Raw genomic sequence first — 24530 nt, forward strand, 5'->3', positions numbered from 1 at the left:
CTACTGGGTTCCTGATGGCGATTAAGACTGTCCTTGAGGATATGGTTGTATCCAACGCGTGCTAGATCGCTCATGAAGCGGCCGTACGCGCGTTTAAGCACAGCAAAACATCCAACATCAAGCGGTTGTAGTAGATGTGATGAATGTACAGGCATACAAAGTGGTATAATATTGTTTTCTTTGCAGATTCGATCGGATTGAGGTGTAAGATGGCTCCCGTGGCCGTCAAGGATCAATAGCCAATATTTCCCTCGTATACGTGAATTTGTTGATGGAATAAACAGCTTTTGTAGCCAGCGAAGACCAATTTCGTCAGTAGTCCACCCGTTATTTGAGACCTCGAATCGCCAATCTTTCGGTAAGTTATCGAACCAGGATTCCTTGTTAATCTGGCCCTTGAATATCACACATGGAGGTAGCGAAAAACCATTAGCGCAAATTGCTTCGATTACTATGACCCATTCGCGATTTCCTGGTTGTAAAACTGATCGCCGACCGTAGTATTCAGCTCGAGTAATTACTTCTTGCGCTGATATAAGGCCCATCGCGAATCCAGTCTCACCAAAGTTGTAGATATCCTCTGGTTGAATCCCATTCCCATTAATCTTGCGTTGTATAGTAGTAAACCACTCTCGTAACGATTTTGGGTTTTCGTTTAGTGCACGTTGATAATCGTAGCGTCTCGAGAAGCGTATACGAAGTTCCTCACGACGTTTAACGAAGTTTGATACCCAATTCTGACCGACGGTCAAGGGGGGGGGGGGGGCCGATCCACGCGCTGCCAGAAGGACATTGGCCATTTCTCGTACAGTAGCGGGCCTAGGCGCTGCTCCACGCGAATCCATAGAGACGATCCATTCACCAAGCGAATCTTCTTCTAATTGGGTCAATTTATGCGAATTTGCGCGTATGTCGACGCGTGAGGTTATCCCCTTCGCCCGCCGGGATAAGGTTGCATAGGATACACCATATATCACCATATATCCTAGCAGCTGCGCGAATCGATTTGAGTCGGCCATTTTTGGCATCCTGGAGGGCTAGTAGGATTCTGCCCTCTTGCTGTATCGAATCCTGTGAAGATCGCGAGCGATTTGTTGGCATGGTTGGTAGCTGAAGAGGTAGGTAGGAAGGAATACGCGATTTCTGGTGGGATGTTTCACCCGCTTGGGTGTTTCACTCGCTTGTGGATTACGTTAATTAACCAATCCATTAAACCCGTCAACTAACCTACTCTCTACCCGTAACGGGTCAGGTTCGGACCTATTGTCTAGGCCAAGCCTGTACGATGTGATCTATCAGATCCCCCAGGTTATTTACTCACCGCTGACCATCCCTATTCTTACACTTCCCTAAGCTTCAGATAAACAGCATGTTGGTACCGCTCAATTGAATCAATTCGGGCGTAGCCCTTCACACTACCCACTCACACATACATACTTAATCTTTAGGAGGGTTTCTTGGTCACTTCACATAGTTAGTTCAAAGATAGGGGGTGAGCGCACTTATGTCAAGCCCTACTCTAGCTCATAGTGTCACTTGACTTCGCGTTCTTCTCTCACTTCCTTCACTCGTGGTTTTCCCCTCCTTCTTCTCTCCTCTAGATAGCAGCATCCAGTCAATACCATACTGGTCATTCTCACGCACTCGTATACTCGTACTCCTCATTCTCTCATTATGTCATCATTATAGCTTAACTGGTTAGTTAATGATTGGCCACTGAACTAATAAATGTACTGAGAGAAAAGAAGCTGGTGCTAGCTAGAAGGAGTTATACAGAGGCCGCGTATCATGAAAGCTAGATCTTGACTAAACCACAATGGCATGAGGGGTCGATAATGCGAGAAAAGAAAGGGGTTGATACAAAAGAGCCATGAGTTTAATATATGCGGTACTTAGGTGGTTCTAATTCGACTTTAAAATTGCTCCTAACGCATAAACGCGACACCAGAGATCATAAGAGGGCGTACCAATGTCTGGAGGATGACAATGATAACGCAAGATACTAGGGTATAGATACCTTGGACGAGTCGCTCTCAACATCAATTTCGCAGAACCATGGATCAGATAAGATTTTCGAAGGCGAAGGTCTCTTCGCGGGATCATATTGCAAAATCCATCGAATGAGCGCCTTCACCTTGTGGGCTTCCTCCTCATCAAGGTCCGGGCCTGCCCTATCGAATGACTCTTCCATAGATATCTGCTCCACCATAAGTGGTTCCTCCCCTGGAGCGACTCCTCCAAGCTGACAATTAAAGAGTTTCCCCTCGGGCGTAAAGTAGAGCGACGAGGTCGTCCAATGCTTCAGGAGATCATCGGGGAGGGCGCCGAGCTGGGCGGTTAAGGATAGAAGATGGTCGTCATCTTCCATCTCGGAGCATGGTATACAGAAGAGTGGCTGTCCGGTGATAAGCTCAAAGACAAGGCAACCGAAACTCCAGACATCAATGGTATCGTTAACTGCTCCGGTAAGAATCAACTCGGGAGCTCGAAGACCGAGTGGAACAACGGGCTTTGCTGACGGGTCGGTAAAAAAATATGCTATTCAGGGCAGTCAGGTATGAGTATAGTTATTCGTCAAGAAAAAGTACAAATGATCGAAACGGGAAGGACTGACCACCGCCCATATCGGATAATTTGACCTTGAACCCTTCGGCGTAGCAGGTAAAGGGCATGAGTGGCTGCGCAACGCAAAGATATCGAGGAGCCCATATATCTTGTTTACCATCTAGCCTCTGAACCAGGGGCGAGATTGACCGGGCTTGCACATCTTCCTCTTGCCGGAGCAAGTCCTCGGGCGTCGAGTCGACACCGTTAAGAGTGAAGAGTATGTTTCCCGGCTGGAAGTCTCCATGGGCGATACCATTTTCGTGGAGAAATGTAAGAGCCTGCAAAGATTGCTTGAGGATGCTCTTTGCCATCCGAAGCGGATAGCGGATCTTCATTCCTCGCCTGCGAGTTTTGAACTGCGGCAGCTCCACGACCATAGTATTCACACTCGGGCCCATGGGCTCAAATACCAGGCACTTGTGGACGCCATTGGGCCCGCGGTGATTGAACTCGTCTAGCAGTCGCGTGATATATCGTGTCCCTTCTTCTGGTGCGACTTCGATGATGTGGCGTAAGGTTCGCAGCTCGGTTGTCGATCCCGATATTTCCGACACAAGGATCTTCAGGGCGACATATCCACTGTTTCTTATAGGAAATGAGTAACAATAATATATAGCGTCGCGGGTAGAAAATGCAAAAGATGAATTTACTTCAGGTCACGGGCGAGCCAAACCGTTGAGTAGGAGCCCTCGCCAAGCTTCCGAATGACCTTGTACTGGCGGTTAAAAACGTCGCCGAGAATGACTGGATGATAACCACCTGGGCGGTAATCCTCCACCAATTCACATGGTAATGTAATAGTTTTAAATCGCTGATCGCCATCTATTAAGGCCCTTGATGGCGGAGTGGGAGGTAACGAGGTGCTCATAGCTGGGATGGGGCTCCGTAGTCCAAGAGTTGCCGAGCGGAATGTTTTGCAAGAGGCGCAGTATTGTGATGGGTAGGTCCAAATCTTCGGGAGAAACAGGATACACGTTCCCAAAGAGCATGGGCAAGGCCTTTGAGGTACATTTATGGTCCCTCGACATGGACGAGTTTCGGAACTTGTTACGGAACACGCGTCATGGCGCGTACTATTTATACATCGTGTGTGACATGACTAAGAAACTTGAGCTATTCCTATTCACCCCCTGACCGAGAACGCAGAAGCCCGACAACAAAGCAAGAGCACTCGCCGCTAGATTTACCTTGGCTCTGGATTTTACTATCACAGATGAGCTCCCGCTGGTTGAGTCACCGCCATTGGCTGTTGGATGGAGTTTCCCAGGCTGTCCGCGTCCATGTCTATATCCGCTTTGGAATGTGGGAGGAGATCATCGCCCTCCTGTTGCCCAAGGATCAGGCTTTGTACTGTGTTACCACTACCTTGACTCACTATGGGAGAGATATCGCCTATGCTGCTTTGGACGACTTGAAGAATGCGACAAGAGAGCGAGAGTTATATCACGTCGCGAAAAAAGTCCCTCCCACTCGCAAGGTCTTCCCGGACTTATCTCCGACGTTCTCAAGGTTACCGCGCTATGTTGGATGGCGAAATTCAATATCGCCAGGGTGAATTTGACACAGCATTTGAGAGCTTGCGCAAGGCAATTCATTTCGATGATAGGAGATACACTGAGCCGTGGGGTTGGATAATTCCTACCTGACACGCTTATGCAGCCTTGGTGTTGGAGCAGGGACATGTGAAGGAGGCTGCTAAGGCATACGCTGAAGATCTCGGCCTTGATGCTAAGATCACTCGCGCCCATCAGCATCGCAACAATGTTTGGGCCCTGCATGGCTATCACAAGTGTCTCATTCGCTTGGGACGTGAACCTACTTGCTTATCAAAATTCTTCCCGCGTGGGACAACAAAAAAAGCCGAATCGAGCTACCTTTGGTTTTATGTTCAGAGGCCGGGCTTAATTCCGCTAGCACAGCGCAAGCCTATTATTCCTCTTTATTCGCATGATTCTGTCTCCTGGACCACGCCTAGGACACCAAATTTGGGAGAACCCTCAACCACTTACGAGAAACCTGAGACTCGCGACCAACCTGTGGACAATTCATACCCTGCCATAAAGGTGAGAGTCATGGGTTTGGGAGCAGGGGGGAGGCTGGGTATGTTAGACTCTCTAGACACATGTATTCAATGCTAACATTGATCCAGTGTAAGACATCTATAGAGACAAAAATCCACATTCTATTTGGAATGTCAGGTCTGTGAGTCAAATGGAACAGAAGAAAGGATTTTCGGAAGAGTCTTCCTTTGATCCAAGCCAGTTTACAATATGCCAGGGCTGTGAGAAGCGGCTTTGCGACTGCATGTAAGTGACTAAGAATTTGAATTTTTGGACCTAGGAAAATAGAAAGTCTTGGCACACTAAATTGGAGACTGAACGCTACGTTCGACCGTGCGACCATCAATTCTGCAATGTGTGCATTCGAGCCACCGAGGCAGAAATAGAGAAAACGACTGAAGAGAGTCCGCCGTGCCCGCGATGTCAGGAAAAGATTATCCATGTTGCTGGATTTTCAGCACCGATGAACCTGCCCGGCGAAGAAGTGATTCGCACAAAAATGCCGGTGCGCGTCCTGAAAGTTGACGATGGACGAATGCAATTCCAGTCGATCAGAAGTACTCGCATTTGAATGGTCTCTATGCTCAAGTGTTAGAAGCGCCAATATTTTCGGGATTTTCTATCAACTGCGATTGATCAGTTTCGTCTGAATTGTGACTTATCTAGCCATAATAGACTCGCTCTATGATGATGATGATGATGATGATGATGATGATGAATTCATTTGCCCGATGTAGCTTGCTCTAAATATATGCTGCTATGTGGGAGCGCTGTCAGGCCTGCCGACAGTTTGAAGGTGGTCGCCAGCGCACTGAACGATTGTTTCCATGGGTTGCAATGTTGGCGCCGCTGCCCACCCAACTGGTGGGGCTCCGCGCAGCCATACAGATCGTATCATTAGCACAGTCAGAACATAGTTTTAAGCACTCAGTGCCAAACTAATACGCAGTCGACTTAAGATCTAGAGACTCTTACTTTAAATACCCTTCTATATTAAGAAGGGTGTCTATAAATAAATTAAAGCTAGATCTAGACCTCGCCCTTGCCTGCAGGCCGCCTCTGAGGGCCGGCCGTCCGCCCTTGTTTTTGTGGGTGGCGGGCTGGTAGCTCCTGCCCGTGGGCTGGGTGGGTCTTTTGGCCGCCCTCTGAGAGTGGCCCTGAAGGCATTTTGAGGGCCGATAAATATGATAAATATGAAGAGTCCTGGGATTGCATAAAATATATAGACTATAATCAAGTATTTTCTTTTTAAGATTCGAATTTTAAAGAGGAATTAGGGTCTGCAGGCAGGAGCTACTGACCCCTCTCTCTGCCCACAAAAATGAGGGCGGCCTGCGGGCAAGGGAAAGGTCTATTCATCACTAGCACCCTTATTATATATAGGAAGAATTAGCTGTTCTTTTTAATATATTTGTACCTATTAGATATCAGAGATCGGGCAATCTAGTCAAGAAAAAGGCCTGTAACTGCTTTATCCAGGAAGGCATCAGGGGAGTTAGCCATCATCATTGGTCTGCTGTCACTTCTATTATTTAAGGCTAAGCTTAGTTAGGGGTTGTCTTCACTCTCGACAGCGGGCGTTTTAGCGCGTTCTCTGGGGTGTTGGGATCGGGAATTTCCGAAAAGGGTCGCTTCTGTCGTCGAGAGGCCATCTTAGTTTGTTTGTTCATTCGTTCGGTTCGGTTCGGTCGATCGGTGGGGTACCTTAACAGAGCTTGGCTCGCCGATGTACAGAAAGAAAGACAAAAAGGGTGAGACTCGTTTTAATGTTACGAAAACTACTCAGGCCACGCGATGCAGAGCAGAGTGTTCCATTCAACGAAGAAAACGAGTCTGAGGAAGGAGAAAAAAGGGAGCTACATGAGGGAATCCGGCCTATTTATACCCCTGGTCATGTGACCTTGGTCCCACTTCTCCGGTCGCTCCCCCCCAATCATCTGACCTCTGACCCTTTCCTATCACATGATTCAGATCACGTGATCTTACTTCTTACTCATGCTCCAGCCCGCGAAACGCGACTCTGGTCACGTGCCTTCTCTTCTCGTCACAAATGGTTCTATGAAACCCCATTTGTCGCCCAAGTATGGTGGACGATCTTTACTTCGACGAAAATAATTTGAAGCTACTCGAGGTGTGAACAGAAGGTAATCAGCGAGCGTGGCCCCCATGGAAGAATAAAATGTGGCTTGGCAGTTCAATTCCAAGGCCGTCACATCTCTCACTCCGCCCGACTCTCACGGAGTCCACTCTGGGAGACGGGCGCGGGAGCTAAACCAAAATAGGAAGACCCACTCTTTCTAAGCTCCGATCGCGTCTCTCTTCAAGCTCTCTCTTCAAGCCCATCTTTCTCTCTGACAATATCTGCTATCAAAAGATTCGCTGCCAATATGCAGAAAGTTGATGCATACCAGCCCATCGGTCCCAACGATAAGACAGTTTCGATATTACGAGCATTCTACACCTACCTTCCGGCAGATGGGAGGGTCAATTTCCTCCACCATCTCCAGCCACTTCAGACCAACCAACAATTACATGATCATGCTCAGTCATTGACCAATGGCCTAGTGGCACCATTACTATCGCTGCGCTCGACCCCGAGTATTTCCCCGCGTCTCGGAATGGAGGACTCCATTGACAATATCGCTTCCGAGTCGGCTGGGCCGATGGCAAGAGAAGCTCGCCTCAAGACAGAGTGCCTTGCCCGTGATGGCAGCAGATGTGTTGTGACTGGACTTTTCGATGAAGATTCTCTTGATGCAAGCAGCACCAGCCCCACAACATGCACAGAATGCGTGCACATCATCCCGTTTGCCCTTGCATCGTGGAGCACGGGTCTGAAGGCTATGCGAAAGACATCATCTGGACAAACCTTATCCGCCATTTTCCGACAATCCAGTCGATGAATTTCAACCGCGAGAACATCAACGATACAAAAAATGTGATGACCATGTCGAGTCACCTACATCGGCACTTTGGGCGTTTCGATTTCTCGTTTGAAGCGACCTCCCAGCCCCACAAATACCGCATTCAAAACTACCGCCCACGAATACAACTACACCTCCCTCGAACTGTTGCATTCAATTGGTATGACCAAAGATACGATCTTCCGAGTCCCGAGCTTCTCAAGGTTCATGCAATTGTTGCGCGCATCTTTCATGCATCTTCCGCAGCGGAGCAGATTGAAAAGGCACTTCGTGATCTAGGAGAACACTGTGGGCTAGCAAAGGATGGTAGCACCGATATTTCTTCTATGTTGGCCGCAACAACACTAGGTGTCCTCGGTTCCCGCACGGGCAACGTCCAGCAGACTCGCGCAGCGTTCCCAGATTCCAAAACAAGTGCCCAGAGCGTTCAAAAGAATGTTACAAATGTAGATAGACCGCTGGGCGAAGAACAGGCTACCTACGAGGAACAATCACTGCGCTATTAGACGCATCTTTAATTCTCTTCCAAGACAACTACTTGCTGACCAGCACTGGACCTCATGTGCCTAGTATTCCCATACAACATACCAGTTGCTGGAATTCATGTGACGAGGGCAATAGAGTAAAACCGGGCTATAACGAATCAATTCAGACAGCGAAATTAATTCGTTACATCCAAGTGTTCGCTATATCGAGAACTATTATATATAATCACTGTTGGTATCACCAGCTAGGTACTGTGTACACAGTTAAGTGGACAGTGTGTATGCTCCAAAGCAAAAGTCAATTGATTCTATTGTTCGATGTAGATGTGTACCAGGTCCGGTCCAAAATACCCCTGAATCCAATACGCCGATCCTCGGTGGTCCCAACACCGGTGCCGCAGCTTGGCGCAAGGTCACCCAGCAAAGGAATGTGATCTACCAGTCGCCAGCGGTAAGTTGCCGCTTGCATGTTCTGACAAAAGGATATGTCCCGACAATCACAATAATCAAATTCAGACATTAAAATAACTTTTAATATCCCTCTGCTCCTGGTTTGCCAATTTTCTCCCTTTCACCACTCATGTTTACAAAGCTCTCGCAGAAATGAAGAACTACCCTGAGGTTGCTGCTCTTCGTACAAACGAAGCCTTTCCAATGCGTCAATAGCTTCCTTGATTGATATAGAGGGTAATTCTTGAATGATTTCATCCTCTTCATGCTCAATCTCAGGTTGAAATTGGGAAAGAATTAGATCATCTATCCCATGGATATTATCTTGTACAACCTCATTGCTTGGATTAATGAAGTCGTCGATATCCATAAGATCTCTGATCCTTGATGAATGCTGAAGCTCTTGAAAATCCCTAGTAATATCAGAGATAATTGGAGTGATCTCAGGAAGCTGTATTTGCTCAAAACGAAGAGCTTTATTAAAGCATCGGCGGATTGTTTCAGATGAAAGATCAAATTCCCAGGCTTCGATACCCCATCTAACTACATGTAGGACATGCATTGATTTTGAAGGGTCTCGTCCTTCTTCATACTCTTCAAGAATAAAACGCACCCATGGTCGTTTCCAGTACGCCTTCCAAGTTCGAATAATTCCCTGATCAAGAGGTTGAAAACGGCTTGTCGAATTAGGCGGAAGCCAAATAACCAAGGTATTTTTCAAAGGAGAAGGGCCTTCATCAATTTGTTCGAAAGCAGCTTTATGAGCAGAAAAATGATCAAGTAAAATAACCACTTTTCGTCCACTTATAGCATTGTCAAACCATCGAAGCCATCTCTCGAAAATCTGGCTTGTCATCCAGGCTTTGCGGTTGGAATACCATTGGCAATTAAAGTTTTCAATATTGATTCCTGCGCTGTAAACGCACGAGGCTTTTAAGCCGTACCAATAAAGCATGGCGGTAGGCGTTCAGAACCATCTGCATTACAGCAAAATAAAACTGAAATCCTTGCTTTTCCCGTCTTCTTGCCGTGGTATACTGGGTGTTGAAAGGCTTCGATATGGGACCTGCTTCCAAAAGAGTGACATCTCATCGCAGTTATAGATATCCTTCGGCTGAAATGTCGATAGTAGCTGTCGAATAGGTCTCATTGCTTGAGAAGTAGTCCCAGAGATACTACCTCCCTCTCCATACTGTTTATAGGCTCTGATTGATTGTCGAGATTGGAACCCAGCAAGCCAACCATTGCTGAAAGAAGGCATATCCTTCCCTTGATAACTCGGAATTTTAGCCCAAAAGAAACGCGCTTTCTCGCGTATAACCTCCTGGCTGATAACGACCTGTCCTTCTGCTTGTTGTACCCACTTATGAGGCCTTTTCTAGGTCAGGCCAGAATTCGATTCGGATACGCTTTGAGTTGGTTTGGTGTTGAGATAGATGATTATCAAGGCATTTGTATCGCGAGGAAAAGATTTCAGAAACAGAAGATAGAGCAATTGGATGCTGAAAAGTCTCTTTAAACCAGCGAGCCAGCTCTATATTCGAAGCTTTGGCTGGAGTTGTCGTTGAGCGCGTAGAGCAATCTATTGTGAGGCGGGGATAGCTGTACGGCGAGGCATTTTGTGAACACGTGACACCTGGGTATAACGATTTGTTGAAGATTTTTGTATGGAAAAAAGGGGGATTTTATCTATTTATACGAATTTCGTTGTAAGGGGATTAATTCGTTATTTGTATGGAATGTTAGAAAGAAATGCGCGGCAAATTCTTTATAACAAGGGATTCGTCTTAGCCAGGTTCGTTATAGCCCGATTTTACTGTATTATTATCTCTCTATACCTAATACTTTCTCCTTTTACAAAGGTCCGCTCGAATGTATCCCGTCCCCACTTCGTATCGTGTTCATGAACCACTCCTTGCAGTCAACGTTTCATACTTTTTTCTACGTACAGAACTTGATTAAAATGAGATAAAATCATCAAAAAAGGCACCTAAGTTGTAAGCACAATTTATCTCGTACAATATTGTAGAAACTGTAACGTGGAGCTGGAGAAATACTGGGTACAGCGCCACGTAGCAACTTGGGAATTGAACATATCAATGGCTTTTAACTGTCACATAAAGGCTAGAATAGGGTAAATTAACAAGAGTTATGCTAGTGTGGTTATCTTACAGCTAGCCCTGGCTAACCACAGTTGCAGCCGCAGTTTGCGGGTTTGGCTGCAGTTAGTAAACTCGCTAACCAAAACTGCAAATTGCAGCAGTGGTTAGCAAAGGTACTACATGCTAGTAAAAGGGGTTGCAGAGCTTTTAGCAATTCTAATCAATAGCAAAAATGTCTCAATTGCAAAGAGCAGGGAATAGAAGGCAAAGGAATTTGGGGCTGTTGGATGGTGAGGGAGGAGGCCCCATATACTAGTTAGTATACACCCACGCACGGTTGTGCGTAGGGACAAAGAACGCTATGCCTAACTTATATAAGCGAATTCCACACCACCTTCAACAAATAATCCGATATGGTGTAAACATAGATTACGATGGGATGGCGACAATCTTTGGTTTGCACAAGAATCAAATACCGTCGCCTTTCAACTTCGGATTTCGAGCCTAGTTTAGGGCGGGCCGTGGTGTTTGGCGCCGGTGCTCTGGCTATGCGGATCTTCTCGCTGCCCAAGCATGTGCACCAATCGACAATACCCAATGCAGTTGGCTCGAGATCTTTAAGAAAGCCCTGGCTATAATCGCCCTCCTGAAGTAGGAACAGTTTTCGTCATTAAATTCGTGCTTCTTGTTCCTTCGCCAAAGGCACGTCTATATTCAGCGACTTCACAAGACTCTTCTCTCCAGAATTTCAGAACAAGACAGAAACTTCAGTAGCAGAAACAATATGCAAGCTCACAATCCCGGTCAATAAAAACCTCCAGGCATAGAGAATAATCTTGCTATAGAATCCCCGTCTGCCTCGAAGGTGTGAGCTGAAGATCCTCGACTGCCGAGCATAAATCATCTTGATTCAGCTCGACCTCATGAACACTCGAGTACTTCGTGGTCGATATGAGAGCCGTGAAATCGGAAATCGGCAGAGGTGTGATATGAGAATCCTGGCTTCCCGATTTCTTTTTTGGAGTCGTGCCCCTCGACGTGCGACCGCGGATTGGCTTATTATAGCCAAGGTAGCTTGTTAAAGCAGGACGGGGTAGCCTTTCCTTAGCCTCTTTCGTCAGTTGACCTTCTTTGTTGTATAGATAAGTCTCGACAAAGCATATCCACTTCTTTAGACACCTTAATAGTTTTCCTCTGTCGACGTCAAGCAACTCCTTGTGAATAGTATCTTTGCAGCTAGGGTTCTGACAACCATTCTCCAGCTTATAGTGCTTATTAGAGAACTCTGTCAGTACTAGCTGCTCCACGCGATACACATAAGGTATCAACTTCGTCATCAGAACTTCAAACTGCGATGGCATTTTTTGTGATCTTCAAAACGTTGCAGGTGAGGAGGGTCCAAAGTAAAGCCAACTTTGATTATTCCTGGTAGGTCAAGAGGATGTATAACATATATCCACCCAGGGTTCTTAGATTTGGGCTCAATAGCTCACTCTAAAAGACAGGTTACGTCTTTAGCTAGCCACTTCATGTTTTATTATAGTGGGTGTACGGCGTAGAAGTCTAATTGTCGATAAGGATTAGTTATATTCCTAAGCCGGAAAATGTCCTAAGGAGTATATCTCACATACAATACGCTCTTAGGTTGCTGTTCACAGGCTGTATGGATCAATAGATGTTATAGGCCGGTTTTGCTGGCTGAATGGAGCAATCTCTACAGTGTACTTTTGCACTTTATTCGAGGCCGCGCTGCATGCGCTCTGGCGCAACGCGGACGCCTTGGCACTGTCTTATACACAAACAGATGCAATAATAGAAATCGTCTTTTTGGTGCCATACTCACAATGCTCTTTTGCACTTCATGCATCGGTGAGACGCCCAAGCCGCTACCTGCCGCATCGCCGACGGCTTGGCACTCTGCCAGTCATATGTGGCTCACCTTATCTCCGTTGAAACCGAACGGCTAGAATTTTCCAGACAGATGATATTATGAGAGCGAGAATATTAACCGCAGTGAATTTCGGACAGACACAAAAATTAGCCTAGTGCTAAAATTAAGGTGTTCAGAATTCCTCTAATAGCTAACATTCCCCCTCTCGACCTTTCTAACCTGGCTAAATTTCCCCCTCTCCGAATATCTCCCTCTCCCGCATCATCGAACCTAGCCAAACTTCCCCACTCTAATATTTCCTCTCTCACGAGATGTCAGCGGACGAGCGGATTTACTCTGAGAAGAAATCCTTCTACGTGTCGCCACACATCTAGGTGTCGCAGCACTGGATGGTGTCGCAGCACTGGCGGATGCCACACCACCGGATGCCGCACCTGCCGTGGTATTCATGTACGATATTCTGCATCTGATTAGTCTGCTGTTGTCCCTTTCTTCTCCATAGAGAAGCGACATCAAGGCAGATCGTCCATGTGCTACATTGCTGAAATAAGTGGATTTTGTGAATGGAGTATGAGTGAGCTGTTCGATAATCACCGGATATCACTCATCTTCAACGTCATTTCTATGGTGCACATTCGATAGAGGAGCCACAGACAAATTGTGTAACACGGAAAAGACGATGGGGTACCGATGGCAAGGAATGCAAGGCTGAAAAGCGCGTCAAGCTGGGGTAATATTAGGTCAAGCTTCTTTATGTATGTAAATAACATCCGCAATTCATCAATTCTTCCTCCAAAATATCCAGGAATCTTTTTGGGACCCTGCTCGTCGGCAAAAAAGGATGAATGTCCTTGGAGAATAGTGCCAAGACACTGAGGCATGAAGCTGGGAAACACTGATGCAAAATATTACGAGCTGCTTAGGATGGCTTGAACAAAGGAAAACTGTGGTCTATCCCATGACGGACTAGATCTAGGCAGACAGGTGCTTGTGATGGTCTGAATTGTCTTGATCAACACGCTCGGTTAAGCGCCAATCAGAATACAGCTTTGCTCACAGCCTCACGTTTGACACTTACCCCTCTTTTCGAGGGTCATGAATTCTATCTTTCATTATCACCCCTTGCGACACATTACTTTGATATTCCCTATGCCTTTTAAGGCTTGTTGGTCATGGATCCTCTTTCGGGCGCGGCAAGTGTTATCGCAGTTGTCCAATTAACCGGGACCATCGTCCAAATTTGTGGAAAATACCTCAGCAGCGTCAAGAATGCGAAGCAGGATATTCAGCGTTTTCAAGAGAAGACCATTGCCCTTGCCCAAGTTCTCCAGTCTCTCAACGGGCTTCTTTGCGGATCCAGTGGCACAAAACTTACTGCCACCCAAGATCTGATTGACAATATTACTACGTGCTCTTCAACCCTTACAAAATTGAAGGAGAGAATCGACCCGGAAACGACGCAAAGACGAATGAGAAAATGGGGACTTAGAGCCTTCAAATGGCCGCTGAAACGGTCGGAGGTAGACGGTTTCATTGGTGAGATTGAGTGGTACAAAACAACGTTTAGTTTGTCCTTGCAGGTTGATCAAACGTAGGCTCCATAATCCGATGTCTTAATTGCTGGTGTGGAGGAACTGACCCTGACACAGGAGAACCATCAATCTGATCGGCCAAAAGATAGACCTTGGCAGACTACAGACTGCAAAAGGTGCAGCATTTGACTCCTACGACAATCAACATGGTGAATGCCTCCCGGGAACCAGAATTGATGTGCTTCGAGAAATCGAAGAGTGGACAAAAACGCCGCATGGAAAATGCATATTCTGGTTGAACGGCATGGCAGGGACAGGGAAATCAACAATCTCCCGAACAGTTGCAACCCGTCTTAAAGAGCAGCAGCTTCTCGGGGCGAGCTTCTTCTTCAAGAGAGGTGAAGAGGACCGGGGAACAGCAAAGAAGCTTTTCCCGACATTGATCGAGCAACTGGTCGTCGGCATACCTCGAATGCAGCCTGAAGTTCAAAAGGCGATTGACGACGACCCTAATATTTCAGAAAAGGTGTTGAGAGAACAATTTGAAAAGCTTCTGTTAGACCCACTGCTTGAACTTAAGCAGTGCGAAGACACCACAACCAGAGTGATCGTGATAGATGCTCTAGATGAATGCGATTCGGAAGACGATATAGGGGTTATTCTCCGGCTCTTGCCCCAAGTTCAAAAGCTCACATCCGTGCAACTCCGGTTTTTGTTGACGAGCAGACCTGAGTTGCCGATAAGGCTGGGCTTCGAGGAGATCACCGGTGCCTATCGGGATCTCGTCCTCCACGAGATCAATAAATCGGCGATAGAACACGACATATCCTTGTATTTCGAGGATGAGTTACTCCACCTAAAACAGAGGCACTCATTTCCACCAGACTGGCCCGGAGACGCAGCTACTAGGGAATTAGTTAACAGAGCAGTTCCTTTATTCATTGCAGCTGCTACCTTATGTCGTTTCATCAGTGATGTAAACTGGAACCCTCAAAAGCGACTTGAAGCGATATTGACAGACCGGTCAACCTACGTGTCCAAGATGGACAGCACATATATTCCCGTGCTAAAGCAACTTCTCATTGGCCAGAATGAAAGGGAGTCGCAGCAATTACTCGAAGAGTTCAAGGAGATAGTCGGGGCTATCATCGTGCTTGCCACTCCGCTCTCGATCAGTTCCCTCAGCAAGCTGCTGGACAGAGAACTTGACGATGTCAAATGTCGATTAAACCGGCTCCATTCAGTACTCAGTGTACCGAGCAATTTCGACACACCCGTCAGGCTTCTCCATCAGTCATTCCGAGATTTTCTTTTGGATCACCACCAAGACAAAAGCGAATTCTGGATCGACGAGAAACGTGTCAACCAGCGACTTACAGCTCGATGCCTCCGATTCTTGCAGGACGGCCTAAGGAAAAATATCTGCAATCTACCGAGCGAAGGCATGCAACGCAATGAAATTGACAGGTATTCAATTCGGCACTATATACCTCCCGTATTGAAATACGCCTGTCGATATTGGGCTACGCACTTAGTGCAGAGTCATGACCCTGTCAAAGCGCTGATGGAGGCATTTTCATTTCTCAAAGAGTACTTTCTTCACTGGTTGGAAGCAATGAGTATCTTAGGGTATATGTCTGAAGTAGTAGTGACGATCAAGAAATTAGAGTCACTTACACTGGTATGTACTCATGGAGGGCCATCTGTGGTTCACTTTATACTCATGTATATAGGGCGACAGGTATTCGGAAATATCGGTGTTCCTTTCCGATGCAAGGCGATTTGTTCTTAAAAACCGACAAATCGCTGATACTGCTCCACTTCAGCTTTACGCCTCCGGACTTATTTTTGCTCCCAAGAACTCAACGATCAAAAGGAAATTTCAAAGTGAGTTGGCTCGTTGGGACCAATTGCCTAGGGTTGAGGAGAATTGGAGCGCCGAACAACAAATCCTCGAGGGTCATTCCGGATGGGTTCAGTCCGTGGCCTTCTCACCCGACGGTCAACTACTGGCCTCTGGCTCCTTTGATAAGACCATCCGGCTCTGGGATCCTAGCACGGGCGAGCTACGTCAGACCCTTGAGGGCCATTCCGGTTTGGTTTGTTCCGTGTCCTTCTCACCCGACGGTCTGCACCTTGCCTCTGGCTCTAGTGACAAGACCGTCCGGCTCTGGGATGTCAATACGGGCGAGCTACTTCAGACCCTCAAGGGCCATTCCGATTATGTTCAGTCTGTGTCCTTCTCACCCGACGGTCAGCTACTAGCCTCTAGCTCTAGTGACAAGACCATCCGGCTCTGGGATGCGAGCACGGGTGAGCCACGTCAGACCCTCAAGGGCCATTCCGATTATGTTCAGTCTGTGTCCTTCTCACCCGACGGTCAGCTACTAGCCTCTAGCTCGAGTGACAAGACCATTCGGCTCTGGGATGCGAGCACGGGTGAGTTCCGGCAGACCCTCGAGGGCCATTCCGGTTCGGTTCAGTCCGTGGCCTTCTCACCCGATAATCGGCTACTGGCCTCTGCCTCCTTTGACAAGACTATCCGGCTTTGGGATGCCAGAACGGGCGAGTTATGGCTTACTCTCAATGGTCATTCTAATTCGGTTTGGTCTGTGGCCTTCTCACCCGACGGTCGGTTATTGGCTTCTAGTTCTAATGACCAGACCGTCAGGCTCTGGGATACTATCACGGGTGAGCTACGCCAGACCCTTGAGGGCCATTCTGATTTCGTTCAGTCCGTGGCCTTCGCGCCCGATGATCAGCTACTAGCCTCTACCTCTAGTGACAAGACTATCCGACTCTGGGATACTATCACGGGCGAGCTATCTCAGACGCTTGAGGGTCATTCTGATTCAGTTCAGTCCGTAGCCTTCTCACCCGATAATCGGCTACTGGCCTCTGCCTCCTTTGACAAGACTATCCGGCTTTGGGATGCCAGAACGGGCGAGTTATGGCTTACTCTCAATGGTCATTCTAATTCGGTTTGGTCCGTGGCCTTCTCGCCCAATGGTCAGCTACTGGCCTTTGGCTCCTATGACAATACCGTCCAGCTCTGGGATACCAGCACGGGCGAAGTACGCCAGACATTTAAAGGCCATTCCGGTTTGGTCCAGTCCGTGGCCTTCTCACCCGACGGTCAGCTGCTAGCCTCTAGCTCCTTCGATAAGACCATCCGGCTCTGGGGCGCTAGCAGCGATATACGACAGATCCTCGAGGGCCATTCCGGTTTGGTTTGGTCTATCGCCTTCTCACCCAATGGTCAGCTACTAGCCTCTGCCTCCTTTGACAAGACCGTCCGGCTTTGGGATGCCAGAACGGGCGAGCTACGTCAAACGCTCAAGGGTCATTCTGACTCCGTTCAGTCCGTGGCCTTCTCGCCCCACGGTCAGCTACTAGCCTCTACCTCTAGTGACAAGACTATCCGGCTCTGGGATACTATCACGGGCGAGATATCTCAGACGCTTGAGGGTCATTCTGATTCGGTTCAGTCCGTGGCCTTCTCGCCCGACGGTCAGATGATGGCCTCTGGCTCCTTTGACAAGACTATCCGGCTGTGGGATGCTAGCACGGGCGAGCTACGACAAACCCTCGAGGGCCATTCCGATTGGGTTTGGTCTGAAGCCAAAGTTGGGTTATCTATTCTAGACAAGCAGTGGGTCTTCTTTCGGGGTAAGAGGGTTTTATGGCTTCCTCCGGACTTTCGCCCAAGTTGTTTAGCATTCAGAGCCGGCATCCTAGCTCTCGGTCATGTATCTGGAGGAGTTTCCTTCATATCGAGTTTTGTTTAAAGAGGCCTCTATGAGATCTATGTTTATATTCTCTTTATATATTCTGATATCTTCTCAAAATCGGGTTGGAATAACTATGTCCTGTCCCATGAAGGGATTCGGAAAGTCAGATTTTCTCAGGAAAGCTTGAGGAAAGGGAACCTGTGGCCTATTAGTGGCTAATACTAAAGCTTCCGTTGATATAATGTATTTCCATTCTTAAAATGAGACGACGAACTTTGCAAGTCTCAATGAAACCGTCATTATAGAAACCGAGAGTGTATCGATTTGGTAGTGATAGGATTTTCTCCACAGAGCCTCAGGTAACGAATGGTGCACATAAGATACATCCCATTGATGATGAGCTTGACGCAGGGCAGTATGTAAAGCCGAGTGGCTTCCGAAATGCTAGATGCTTCGGGAATGCTCCTCAACTCGGCGAGAAGAACCGCCCGATAGAACTCATAGTTCTTCCGGAGATTGCCTTCTTGGCCCCGCATGACGGTTGGTGAGCCGAGCGTCTATGACTGCCTTTCTCTTTCCCGTATGAACATCGTAGTTTAGTACATATTCGCGGAGTTTGTCAACTGACATTACCCCAACATCATCTTTTCCTTGACCCGGGTTATCCCTTCTGCCAACGAGCAACAAGCGCTCTTTGAGTGCCTCATCATAAGCCCTATGTATATCTGGTACCCTAATGCCTAAATCATTGATGACTAGGAAGAATGTAAGAACAGCTATAGTCGGCTAGCCGGCTCTAGATACAAGACGTAGCGCGAGGAGGACAAGAGGAGCTTTCTCGCGTTCAAGAGAACCCAGATAAGCTATATCGGCCGGTCGCTCCGTATATCCTCCGCTGTTTGTATTTGCTTCAAGTATACCCGTGACACAGGACTGTTCTATCCCCAGGAGGGGAGTTGTGGGGCTCTTTGGGGCGGGGCAGGGGGATTGATGCTCAAAATGACGTATGTATAATCCACTGGATCCCCTTCCCATGATGAACAATTCGGGGCAGGGCCTTCCACGGCATTCAAAAACACATAGCGAAGACGACTGAATCTTCGCATATAGACGTAGGCGAGGCCAGATAAGTACATAATTCAATCTACCAGCATGGTAACGAAATGAAATCATCCCCGCCGTAGCCACAAGCCCTGGCAACAAATTCAAACTCATGATCGTTCCGACAAGTTGGTAGGTCGGACCATTCCTTCTTCAATGTGCGCTGACACCATCCGTCACCTGCTTTCTCATCCTCTTCCTTAGCAGCGTCAAACATGTAACGCAGCACTGCCCGACAGCCCATCTGCGTCCCAGTGCGTCGCAGATAGTTCCTGGTATCTGGCGGCCACTCGCTCCGGTTGTTAGAGCACCACTCGAGATTCTCCGCGGTGGGAATTCTTTTCGCCTGCAGACATTCCACGGCAATTTGGCAAATATTCACAAAGCCTCTTCGAAGTGACTTGTTGGTTTTGAGGTTCTTTCGCACATCGAGATCGAGATGCTCGAGCTTGAAGTCGTTGAAGTCTACCCAGAAGCCGCTATCATCAATTCCATCCTGCATGAGGTCGTACATAAACTCGCCCTGAAGGATCAAAGAGCTCCTCATTCGGGCGGATAGAAATCCTTCAACGCACCCTCCGCATGTACACCCGTAGCGGAGGCATGCTCTATTAAACCCCAAAGCATCCTGTCCGAATAGCAAGGAGAGACAGGACACTGCAGCGTCAGAGTACCCTTCAAAGTGGTCTGATATGTTCAAGACCCTGAAAAAGCCGTATCCTTTTCGCGTTCGCATTGTCTCTAAAGTCTCCTGCAACGCTTCGAGCGGGGTGTACCCGTGAATATCACGGGCTGTCTTCCAGCAGTCGGCGTGGTGGACATTCTCAAGTAGCCACCGTGTACTCAGGGGCTTGAGCTCGCAAGCTGTTAAATGCAGAAGCGTGGCTTCAGAGTTCGTCACTCGATCCCAGCCAATCTCGTCGTCGGCATGAGTCGCGAAAAAAATTTTGAGCTCCTCGTCCATCAGAGTGAGGGCTGCATGATGCAGCGGCAACGCGTCACGAAGTCTTTCCATTTTCATTTTCTTCACATCAGTAACGTGATCCCTCTCATAGATGACTTCGAGTTCTTCTTCTTCAAGATCTTCAGCATCGCTTCTACGCGGGTCGAAATCAGAAGACGCAGCAAGAGCTCGAGACTGATGCTGGCTATCGAACGAAAATGCAAAACACCGAGATGCTCCGATTCGGCGAAAACCGCACGATCGCCAGAAGTCAATAGCGCCGGATTGGATTCGAGCCCGTGTCGTCAAGCGTTCTTCTGCAGACTTGCCCACTAACTGCGGTTTGATATCAGCTGTTAGTACTCCGGGACTGACTAGGGCATGTAGAGTCCACGCTCGCTTAAGGGCCTCATTGGAACCGTAGAAACGATCCGCATATTCGCCGTCTGGCTTGTCGTCTAGGCAGAACAGCCTAGCTTTGTCCAAAAGTAAAGACACTATTTTCTGGCCTAGACCTTTCCGACGCAGATTCAGTGCTGTAACGTGAAGTTTTTCGATCAGGAAAAGAGGGCCGTGGTCAAGCTCGTTTCCCCATACACCAGTTCCTCTTTGCACTGGATGGTCCTTATACTTGGCCTTGACTGTTCCGTATCGATCAAAGGTATGGAAGGCCACATCGCATGTTTCCTCGCTGGGCACTTCCATCTTTTCCCAAAATTCAGAGCGCATGCCCTGTCGATGAATATACCGAGCCAGAGCGGTGGCGACAACGACGCCGTCACAAGTGCATTCGGCGACAAAATTTTTCATCCAACTAGACTTGTTCATTCCTTCATAGGCATCGATCGAAAAGAGCCGAATCTTCACCGTTCGTGCCGCGTCGTCGGTGGTATACTCGTGCTCTTCAATGTCCTGTTCACAATCCAGGTCTTCGCTGTCATCTTCCTTCCACCATTCTTCTTCCTCGGAGTCATCTAATCCGTTGCATTCAGAGTCATCATCCGTTGACTCATCGTCTTCGAACTCCACTCCTGGTCGTCAAGGAAATGTCAGTATAGCTCGCACACTTTTGGGATTTTACGCTCCCTTGGTGTTAGAGAGGGAAGGAGAGCGCACTGCTTCGCTTGAGAGATTCTCGGTCCCCCTTCACTTTCTCTCCGTCACTTTCCATTCTTGTTTCCAAACTTGCTTTCTGGTTGATTTGGGTTGAGGTAGTATTATATTCGCCATCAAGGGCGGTGTTGTATCCAAATTGGCACGCAAAGCTACGGTACAAGCTGCTGTCCACGTCAGCGAATTCCTGTCACATTCGATTCGGCCCCATAGCTGAGCATGCGGCTTGGGGTTTCTAATGAGAACCGTAACACAGCCTCGCGCTAATGCACGAGATTTCACATTAGGCTCTGTGCTATGATTCCATCAGTTATCCATATATAGCCACTCTATGCGAAGATGGAGACACGGGCTTGAACCAATCATTGGATGAACAAGAAAGGTGTCGCAGGCTTGTGGCCACGGCTGATTCGGCTGTGCCGAGCCGAAAATGCGCGGACTATCTAGAATAATAAATACTCTGGAACTTTCGAGCCGACGGATCGACAAGCCAAGCCACCCTGGGTGGGGTGTTGACAGATGTCAGCCAATTATGTACCTGAAGCGCCCCTTGATCCCAAATTAGCAACCATGGGACATTGATCTAGGGATCTGCTAAAAACACACCCCCTGGGTCTAATCACACACCCCCATTACCCAAAAGGGTAAAGCGCAGTCTCTGTATTTCCTCCTTTTGTGACAGCGGTACATCCTGCTACAGCCAAATTACTATGGCAGCAGATGAAGATCTATCGCCTAGTAAGAAACTAGAGGTCTGGATGATGATCAACTCCCAACTTCCAACATTCTGGTTCACGTAGTAAAAACACCCTTCTACAACCCACTTTTTGCCTCTGTTTTTGACCCTCAATCGTCATGGAAAGCACGCAATTCGACGATAGCTCTTGCCTGTGTTTGGCGAGCTTGATATGGCCATCTTTATGCCATCGATCGACCTTGCTACCCCCAGCGATGCCCCCGGCGATGCTCCCGATGACCCCCAGGATACGATCGTTCCAGGTACTACTACCTGGCCTACGCATCTAGCTGCTATCGACTGGATCAACGAACAAGGCTGCCAGTCGGGCAGTGGCTTCGGAGCGGTGATCAAGAACTCTAAGAAAAGGCGAGATGGCACGTTGAAGACGGTGTATCTTCGCTGCGATCGTGGATATGACCGACCAGAAACACGAGATCGAGATCATCTAAAGAAGAAGTCCTACACAAAGGCCACTGAGTGCCCATGGCGCACTGTCATCCGTCGCCTACTTGCTGGAGATTGGGCAATCTACGGCGAGCAGCCCAAGCATAATCATGGCCCTATTCCACTCTCAGCTATGCCAGTTCATCGCCGGCGCCAGCGTGAGCGATTCAAGTCGCAAATTCAGACCCAGCTCTCGCAAGGAATCACGCCTCAGCAGATTCTCACAGGTCTATATCAACAAGGCGCCACCTCCGCCCGCATCAAGGATATCTACAACATCCGCCAAAAGCTCTATTTAGAGCTATTAGGAGGCCTCACACCAATACAGGCTCTCTTGATCCGGCTTCCAAAGGATGGAGAGTGGGTTTTTCGGCACTCAGTTCGTGAAGATCAGACAGTATTCGCGCTTCTTGCGATACATCGGACCTCTCTCGCGATGTTTCGAAGATATCCATATGTTTTATGGATGGATTGCACATACAAGACTAACATATATAAAATGCCATTGCTTGATATTGTTGGTGCAACCTCGACTGGGAATAGCTTCTATGCTGGTTTTGCGTTTCTTCAAAATGAGCGAGAGGCCTCCTATCGCTTCATTTTTGACTGTCTTCGGGAGATTTACAAGGACGCTGACTTTCCAATTAGCGCACCATACACGATCTTTGTCGATAAAGAGCCAGCCCTTATCAACGCGATCGACGAGCTTCCGTCCACCGATGCCATCCTCTGCCTTTGGCATATCAACCAAAACATATCGAAGAAAGCTCGGCCAGCAATCGGTGATCTTGTGAAGGAGGATATACGATACGGTATAGTGGAGAAGGATGAATACCAGGCCGAGATCGATATTCGTTGGAAGAAGATGGTCACCCGTTGGAATCGCTGTGTGTATGCTGAGACCTTTGATGGCTTCACAGAACGCTGGCAGCAGTTTCGTACAACGTACCAGGACCCTCAATTCAGTGGCGCATTCGACGAGCTCATTGATTATATCCAATCCGAGTGGATTAATGACTCTGGGCGCTACTTTCTACACTATATAACTGGTGTTTATCTTCATCTAGATGAAGTGGCGACATCTCGCGCTGAGGGCGGTCATTGGGGCTTAAAACGAGGGTTGCAGTCATCGCAAAAAGATCTGTTATATGCCCTGGAAAGCTTCAAGCTGGTGGTTAACCGCCAGTATCATGAGATACAAGGTACTATCGCTGATGAGATCTCAAGGCATCCTACTATACGCCCTCGTCATATCTTCACCCTTCTACCAAAGCAGGTCTCACGAAGGGCTATCTCAAAGGTTGAGAAGCTATTCGATAGCTATCTACCAGTCTCTGCTAATGAAAAACCCCTAATACCCGCTACCTGCACCAGACCCGATAGCCACTGGGGCGAAGGATATCCTTGTTTCCATGTGATCCACGATCACTGGCTCAAAAACGAGCCATTGCAACGGCATCAATTCCATCGACATTGGTGGCTGGAGCTCACCGACGCAGCTCCGATTGACCCTCGCATGCTAGTGCGTGCTCCGCTACCAGTGCGCCCAAAGGGCCGCCCAGCAGGATCAGGCAATCGGCCAGACTACTCCACAACCCGGGATTTATCTGGCTTCGAGCACGAGCGTCGGGCCGAAGCTGCAGTAGCAGTGCAGCTTCAGTGCAGCTTCGGAGAGAGCTCCAACAGACCAGCCAACAGACCAGCCAAAGCAACAACGAAGTATCAAGCCGTGGAAGCCGTGGAGGACGTGAGCGTGGGAGATCGCGGAGACGTGGTTAGTATGACGCAGTGCCAGCTAATATGACGGGCGTGATCGAGTTTTAAGGGCTTCGGACGGTGGAGGGCCTGTGATATAGTCAAAATTAGCTCAAATCGAGTGTTTTGAAGGTCAAAAGCAGAGGCAAAAGGTGGGTTGTAGAAGGGTGCTTTTACTATGTGAACTGGAATGTTGGAAGTCGGAAGTTCATTAGTCATCATGCCAGACCTCCAGTCTCCCAGGGTGCTTATCGGGCAACAGATCTTCATCTGCTGCCATAGTAATTTGGCTGTAGCAGGACGTACCGCTGTCACAAAAGGAGAAAATACAGAGACTGCGCTTTACCCTTTTGGGTAATAGGGGTGTGTTTTTAGCAGATCCCTTTTAGCAGATCCCAAGAGTTTCAGCACTTTGGGGGCCTGATGTACAATCACAACACAGTTGACAGTCCGGATATTCTGTTTTTGGTCAAATACTATAAAGGGGATGGCGGCGTCGTTCGCTGTGGATCGTGGATTGATGGAGAACCGAGGTGTATACGAGACCACTTCTGGTTACGTATAAAGATTTGTCGAGCGAAAGAATTGGTGCCTTGGGACTTGCTATGGGAAATGAAGCGAATCAGAGAAGAGAACATGCTGCGTATTGCGTG

The 24530-nt window shown here is 48.0% G+C and overlaps 7 protein-coding genes across 7 annotated transcripts; 4 read left to right on the plus strand and 3 right to left on the minus strand.

Annotated features, from left to right (window-relative positions):
• Positions 1 to 2002: 2002 nt before the first annotated feature.
• On the minus strand, positions 2003 to 3475 carry N7532_005829 (serine/threonine-protein kinase; the record flags this gene model as incomplete). Its single annotated transcript, XM_056618323.1, has 3 exons — positions 2003 to 2538; positions 2615 to 3186; positions 3258 to 3475. 3 exons carry the CDS (start codon positions 3473 to 3475, stop codon positions 2003 to 2005), a joined length of 1326 nt encoding a protein of 441 aa, XP_056474482.1.
• A 3579-nt stretch (positions 3476 to 7054) lies between these two features.
• On the plus strand, positions 7055 to 7570 carry N7532_005830 (uncharacterized protein; the record flags this gene model as incomplete). The annotated part of the gene is made up of 1 exon (XM_056618324.1): positions 7055 to 7570. The coding sequence occupies one exon, from the start codon at positions 7055 to 7057 to the stop codon at positions 7568 to 7570; it is 516 nt and encodes a 171-aa protein (XP_056474483.1).
• Positions 7571 to 7614: 44 nt separating this feature from the next.
• N7532_005831 (uncharacterized protein) lies at positions 7615 to 8097 on the plus strand (the record flags this gene model as incomplete). The annotated part of the gene is made up of 1 exon (XM_056618325.1): positions 7615 to 8097. The coding sequence occupies one exon, from the start codon at positions 7615 to 7617 to the stop codon at positions 8095 to 8097; it is 483 nt and encodes a 160-aa protein (XP_056474484.1).
• A 550-nt stretch (positions 8098 to 8647) lies between these two features.
• On the minus strand, positions 8648 to 9481 carry N7532_005832 (uncharacterized protein; the record flags this gene model as incomplete). The annotated part of the gene is made up of 1 exon (XM_056618326.1): positions 8648 to 9481. One exon carries the CDS (start codon positions 9479 to 9481, stop codon positions 8648 to 8650), a length of 834 nt encoding a protein of 277 aa, XP_056474485.1.
• A 4210-nt stretch (positions 9482 to 13691) lies between these two features.
• On the plus strand, positions 13692 to 17839 carry N7532_005833 (uncharacterized protein; the record flags this gene model as incomplete). The annotated part of the gene is made up of 3 exons (XM_056618327.1): positions 13692 to 14110; positions 14169 to 15264; positions 15878 to 17839. 3 exons carry the CDS (start codon positions 13692 to 13694, stop codon positions 17837 to 17839), a joined length of 3477 nt encoding a protein of 1158 aa, XP_056474486.1.
• A 1087-nt stretch (positions 17840 to 18926) lies between these two features.
• Positions 18927 to 20997, minus strand: N7532_005834 (uncharacterized protein; the record flags this gene model as incomplete). The annotated part of the gene is made up of 2 exons (XM_056618328.1): positions 18927 to 20857; positions 20943 to 20997. The coding sequence occupies 2 exons, from the start codon at positions 20995 to 20997 to the stop codon at positions 18927 to 18929; spliced, it is 1986 nt and encodes a 661-aa protein (XP_056474487.1).
• Positions 20998 to 21847: 850 nt separating this feature from the next.
• N7532_005835 (uncharacterized protein) lies at positions 21848 to 23926 on the plus strand (the record flags this gene model as incomplete). Its single annotated transcript, XM_056618329.1, has 1 exon — positions 21848 to 23926. The coding sequence occupies one exon, from the start codon at positions 21848 to 21850 to the stop codon at positions 23924 to 23926; it is 2079 nt and encodes a 692-aa protein (XP_056474488.1).
• Positions 23927 to 24530: the final 604 nt, after the last annotated feature.

This window comes from Penicillium argentinense (assembly GCF_028826775.1).
Source record: "Penicillium argentinense strain IBT 30761 chromosome Unknown utg000005l_segment0_segment0, whole genome shotgun sequence".
In the NCBI taxonomy this organism is placed as follows: Eukaryota; Fungi; Ascomycota; class Eurotiomycetes; order Eurotiales; family Aspergillaceae; genus Penicillium; species Penicillium argentinense.